Consider the following 6,480-nt stretch of genomic DNA (forward strand, 5'->3'; position numbering starts at 1 on the left):
CCCCCCCCCCCCCCCCCAAAAAAAAAAAGTATATTTGGGATTTGCTTCATATTAGAGACAGGAGACAAATGCAGCTGGAGGGAGGAGGAGGAAGAAAAAAAGGTGCATCAGTTATTGAAAGGACCATGATTCCAACTGTTAAGGGGGGGCAGAGTATGACTATGTTGAAACGGTTTATTAGCATAAATTGACACCTAATTGTTAAACACGTGAATCAAAGGAAAGCTTTGCTATCTTTCTGCCTAGGCCTCTGTCCACCACGTCTGCAATTAGCATAATTTTTCACTAGTGACGCTGTTTGGAAGGCTCGTTGGCTTTGCCCAGCACTCCAAAGCAAACCTTTATTTATTTTTTTTTTAAATATCACCACTAGCTTTATTTCCACCACCGCCACCCGGGTCTCCTCGAGGCTTGTTGTGATTATTTTCATCCCAGCCCAGCATTGCCTAGTTAAGGGGTTTGTGTTCAGCTTTTCTTTCTTTCTTTTTTTTTCTCTCCCTCTCCTTCCCTTCTTCCCCTTTGCTGTGCTAAGGCAGAGGCCATTGTTATCAGTGAGAAGGGCGTACCAGCCTACAGGGCAACTAGAATCTCAGGGTTTGTCCATTCAAAGCCCTGAGCTTTTCCTACAATCTTGGAGGCTGAAAAGCATCTTGCTTTTTTTTTTTCCTTCCCAAACGGAGAGAGGGAGAGAGAATTTGAGCAGCCGTAACCGAAAGCTCCACTGGAATAAATCCCCCTGTTTGGGATTTTTTTTCCTCCTTTTTTTGTAACTGGATTTCTCTTTTTTCCATCTATCTATCTATCTATCTATCTATCTATTCCTTTAACATTTTTTAAAGGAAGGGAGTTATTCCGTGCTTATTGATTGCGTTGATGCTGGATGTGAAAATATATTATGTCTGCCTGTGCTTTGCTCGTCAGAGGCTAAGGTAAGCGAGACTCAAATAGGCTATCACTTTGTGAATGGCGGAGTATATGTCCCAATGATTTATGACCATATGACTCCAATCTCGGTTCAAGAAGAGTTCACAAGCTTTAAGCTTCCTTCCACGCAGCGACTCTTTTGCAGCCCTCATGGAGGGGCCTTTTCGCCCCTTGCTTTTCAACTGGGGGGTTCTGCTTGGGGGTGAAGATGGGTGGGGGGGAGAGGGAGATTTTAGGAATGTGTCTCTATTTTCCTGGCATATTCACCGCCAGGCAGTGGCTGAGATTTGAGGTGTTTCTGAGCACCAGCCTATTGTGAAGGGAAGCGTTGAGAGCTATTCTTCTTTTTTTCCCCCCTTTCATTTTTAACACTAAAATCGGGTCTATTCCTCCTTTGGCTGTGGCTGTGAGAGCTACCTTAGGCGGGGGAGGGGAGGGAAGTGCTGCTCTTCTTCATAAACAGAGTCAGGTTGTGAATTTAGGATTTCCAACATGGAGGGATCGCTTTAAATCTGCCTTAGATGTCTTTTCTTTTCTTTTTCTTTTTTCCTTTTTTTTTCAACCCCCTGGTTTTTCCACGGACCCTGTATCCCCTCCCCTCCTCCTCTCCCTTCTCGAGATTTCCTCATATATATATATATGTGTGTGTGTGTGTGTGTGTGTGTGTGTGTGTGTTTTATATATATATATATATACACACACACACACACACACACACACACACACACACACACACATATATATATATAATTTTTATTTATTCCAATCGCCTCTGAACCCGAGCTGTAAAAGTTCCCAGGCGCAGAGTTCTGCCTTTAATGTTGTTATCCTTCAAAAAGTGAAACTTCCAGCCTCGGGAAAGCTCCTGGCGCGGATCCTGCTCCGGTTAATTGGAACACGATATAATCTAATATTTATTATTCTGGCTGAGGTTTTTTTTAAACAATTCCTTGGAGTAAATAATTAGGATTCCGCCCGTCTTCGGCGAAGATAAATGACCGGCATTTGTGACGCGTTGAGAGATGAGATACAAAAGCGAACCTCTTCGGTGGAAGCCACAAGGCAGCAGGCTTCGCTTTGGGACGAAGGGGGCCGTAAATTTATTTTATGAACTTTTGTTTTAAAAATCATCGCTATTATTTTTAGCTGCTTTTCATAAAGACTCTCAGGGTCTTGATTTTTTTTTTTTTGAAAGGAAACCAATGCCAGATAAGAAGGCCTCAAAGAGGTCCCTACCTCTCTGCTCTCCTAGTCAATTTAAGCAAACCTATTCATAATACAGACACTGCTGTTTGCTAATTAATTCACGGCTCTTCGGCTCCGGTCGTGGATGATCCTTTTTATTAAAATATATTCCACGCGGATAAAATAAAAACCAAGGTCTCCCACCAATAATTATCCGGGAAAATGATTGCAACCTTTATGTGATGGAAAACAAAAAAAGTATCATAGGAGATCTCTGCAGAAGATACTGAGGTTTGGGGATATATAAAGGGTAGAGGCTAAATCAAACCTGTGTGTGAGTACATTAGCTGTGGCTGGAAGTGTATGGGGGGGGGGGTTAGTCTGCTATGTCACAAATACACATGAGTCAGGAAGACAAAATCGGTGGATCATCTATTGTCAGTCAGTGCCTTCTCTTCAACCTTTAATGCTGGGAAAGATGGCAATAGATTGTATATGCCCCAAAACTCTCCAAGACCACTCCTGTTCAAATCAAATAGCCAAAGACACTTTTAAAAAACCCAAACAAGACAAAACAAAACAAAACAAACCCCCCAAGCCCCATAGCAGGCTCATCAGAGAATTTACCGGCTTTTGAAAATATGTGTGCTGTTTGGTTGTCTTCACACATTAATTTATTTTCCGGTAAAGGAGACAGGGTCTGTTCTTTTTGCATATTATTTTGGTCTTCTTCTTCTTCTTGTGTGAAGAAAGTTCATGTTTGAATAGAGAAGGGGGGGGGGGAATAAGAACGGTGGTTTTCCGGGTTTTTTTTAGAAGTTCTGGGCTTGGATTGGAAAGAAAACCAAAACAGAAGAGGAGGAAAAATGAGGCAAAGTCAAAGGGATACCAGGCAAGACCAAATGGCCTGGTGACACATTTGTCTTGAAAAAAACAACAACAACAACATCAATGAAACCGGTTTTGGAATCAAATCTTTTCAATCGCAGTCCCAGAGACAAGACTCCACTTGGGGGTGGGGGGTGCGGGGCAGGAGGGGGCAAGTTTCCTAAATACAACCTGTGCTGCAAACATGTAAATATCAGGCCAAGGAAGGGGGGCGGGGGGATGGAGACCAGTTTGAATGTGCGCTCCCAGGACCTGCTTAAAGTGTTTGCACAGAAATCTAGAGACATTATGAGCCCCTGTGTAAACAGCAAAGCGAGCCAACTGTGTCAAGAGACAGTTACCTGGAGAAAACATATTGACTATTTGCTGTTCTCAGTTTAAAAGGAAACATCCCGGGTAGCCAGAAGAACTTTACAGTGTCTGGGCCTCTAGATGGGAGATTCTAGTTGAATAACGTCCTCCTTTCTTTTTACTTTTGGGAACTGCTGGCTGGAGTGTGATGGGGATGGGAAGGCAGGAGTCCCGGCTCCCGGCCTGGTTGCAGTCCTTCCTGGTGTATTCTTGCCCTCCCGTGAATGAGTGTGTGTTTACATATGTGTCTGTGTGCATATATGCCTATGAATTCACGTGTGGAGCATGGAGCACGCTGATACCTACCCAGGGCAATGTTTGGAAGAAAAATGTATTGATTAAAAAAAAAAAACCCACAACACACGAACAAAACTTTTGTGCTGAAATATCTGAGTAGTCTAAAGCCAGGAGGAATCTGCTCCAAGCATCTGTTAGCTCTGTTCTGTAGGAACCTATTCATGTCATGTGCTTTTCACTACCTAAGATGGATTCATAGCCAGGCCACTATTATTGTGTGTTTCTTCTAACCTTTCAGGTCAGCTTCCAATAGACAACTGGAAACAGACTGTCACGTGACCTTGGGGTGCCAATGTTCTTCCATAGGGGTGTCAAGACCCTGGTAGTCAGTAAAAATATTTTTGGGGAAGCCCAGAGATGCAGAAAACAACATACTACGACAGCTCAACGCTCTTTGGGGGCTACACCTACCAGGGGGCCAATGGGTTTGGTTATGATGGTCCTCAACAGCCTTTCCAGCCTTCTTCTCACGTGGAGAATGACTACCAGAGGTCTGCCTGCTCCCTGCAGTCTCTTGGCAACGCTGCCCCTCATGCGAAAAGTAAAGACCTGAATGGAAGCTGCATGCGGCCAAGTTTGCCCCAGGAACATCACCAGCCTCCACCTGTCTCACCACCCCCAAACTCTGTCACCAACAGCAACAGTAGCAACAGCAATAACCAGTCCGGGAGCAGTAAAACTGCCCCCAGCAAATCAAGTCTCAGTGCAAATGCAAGTCTCACCAAACAGATATTCCCCTGGATGAAAGAATCGAGGCAAAACTCCAAACAGAAAAACACCTCCCCTAGCACAGGTATAAGTTCTGCTTGTGTCACCACCCATTGCCCTGGGCAGTGAGGTAGAGGACCTACCAGGCCACAGGCTCTTGTCCCAGGGTGGGATAAATAAAAGCCGAAAAGATTTCCACCGAGGTGTCAGGAGCCAGCCCCTTCCGTCTCTCCTTGGACAAACCTCCCAGTGCTTCCACTGGGCTCATGGGCTGGGGAAAGTGGATTTGGCCTCTGGTGAAGAGGTAGAGATGTGCACTTGAACTGTTCCTGGGACTGGAGTGAAATGCAACGATTAGACATGGATAAAGATGGCTGAAGTCTTGAAGGCCTGCAGAGGCTCATGAATGAACGCGTGTGCTTGTTACATCATATTTAGGCATACCCACGCAATTCCATAATATGTATGTATGTATGTATCTGCCTGCCTACCTACCTACCTAATCTGCTACACATTGATAGCTATGATGCCAACTACCTCTATCTGACCGTATGCAGTTACGTAGCTAGGTAGGTAGATCATACTTCTAGCTAGGGAACTGCCATGTAGAATAGTCTGCCACAGCTGCCCATCCATAGTTACATACAGACCTGCCTCTGTGTATTACTGGCGTTGCTAATGTCACGCGGGTGTTATATGGATGCCCTGTAGAGCACTTTCAGAGGTGCACGTGCAATTCAGAAGCAAACAGAGGCGTGTAGCTACGTGTGTGGGTGAGACCACACTCTTCCATGGCTCCCAGCCCTGTGTGTGTAACGTGCCTGCCCCTGCGACCAACATCGCCACCCTGGAGGCGCCGGGGTTGGCCTTCATTTATTATTCCGCTCCTGCCCCCTCCTCCCACCCCCTGCCAAATATTATTTTCTCCAAAATTATCTGTTGAAAATAATCGACTCCTCAATAACTGGCCCTGGAATCCTTTTCTGCATGACATGATCAAATTTTCATAAACCAGGGGCAGCTTTGGAGAACAGAACTCTTAATAAATGACATGATTATAGAGTGCAGGCTAATGTGCAAGGGGGGGAGGGAGGTCGAAGTCCTCGCGCCTGCTCCAGGATTTATTAAGAAGCGATGCATTCAATTTCTGCATGTAAGTAATTATCTTTTATTTCATTTCGGCCGGCAGAAAGCTGCAGCGGCGAGAAAAGCCCTCCGGGATCTTCCGCTTCCAAGCGAGCCCGCACGGCCTACACCAGCGCCCAGCTGGTGGAGCTGGAGAAGGAATTCCACTTCAACCGCTACCTGTGCAGGCCCCGCAGGGTGGAGATGGCCAACTTGCTCAACCTCAGCGAGAGGCAGATCAAGATCTGGTTCCAGAACCGGCGGATGAAGTACAAAAAGGATCAGAAGTCCAAGGGCATGGGGTCCTCCTCCGGGGGACCCTCCCCCACGGGCAGCCCCCCCCAGCCCATGCAGTCTTCCGCCGGGTTTCTGAATACCTTACACACCTTGCCTAGTAACTACGACGCCCCATCTCCGCCTTCCTTCAATAAGCCCCACCAGAATGCCTATGCCATGTCGACTAACTACCAAAACCCCATCAAAGGGTGCCCCTCGCAACAGAAGTACGCCAACACGGCGCCCGAGTACGACCCGCACGTGTTACAGGGTAACGGGGGCAGCTATGGGACCCCCAGCATGCAGGGCAGCCCCGTGTACGTGGGGGGCAACTATGTGGATTCTATGCCCGCCTCCGGCCCCTCCCTGTACGGCCTCAATCACCTGCCGCACCACCAGTCTGCCAGCATGGACTACAGCGCAGCTCCGCAGATGCCCCCCAGCCAGCACCACGGACCGTGCGAGACCCACCCCACCTACACAGACCTTTCCACGCACCACTCCTCTTCTCAGGGCAGAATACAAGAGGCGCCGAAACTCACCCACCTGTGATGGGGGTGGGAGGGCAGAGCAGACTCGTGGAGCTCTGACCCGGGGGAGGAGGGGGGAGCCAACCCGCTGTGGGATCTGATTCAGAAACATTTGTGTTGAGCCCTTAAAGCGATCGGTTTGGTGGGGCTTTTGTTCCCGGTTTTCTTAGGCGCCGCGTCTTTGGGGGGGGGGGGG

At 47.4% G+C, this 6,480-nt stretch overlaps 1 protein-coding gene across 2 annotated transcripts in view; it reads left to right on the forward strand.

Moving 5' to 3' along the window:
• The window catches only part of HOXB3 (homeobox B3), a 34,455-nt gene extending 27,981 nt beyond the window's left edge, over positions 1–6,474 (forward strand). For both annotated transcript variants that reach the window (XM_019523678.1, XM_019523679.1), the window contains exons 3-4: positions 3,884–4,438; positions 5,543–6,474. In XM_019523678.1, the coding sequence (XP_019379223.1) occupies positions 4,003–4,438; positions 5,543–6,306 (1,200 nt within the window). In that variant the 5' untranslated portion in view covers positions 3,884–4,002 and the 3' untranslated portion in view covers positions 6,307–6,474. The remainder of the gene's footprint in view (positions 1–3,883; positions 4,439–5,542) is intronic.
• Positions 6,475–6,480: the final 6 nt, after the last annotated feature.

Source organism: Gavialis gangeticus, unplaced genomic scaffold (assembly GCF_001723915.1).
Source record: "Gavialis gangeticus isolate Ggan-Ray unplaced genomic scaffold, GavGan_comp1, whole genome shotgun sequence".
Lineage (NCBI taxonomy): Eukaryota > Metazoa > Chordata > Crocodylia > Gavialidae > Gavialis > Gavialis gangeticus.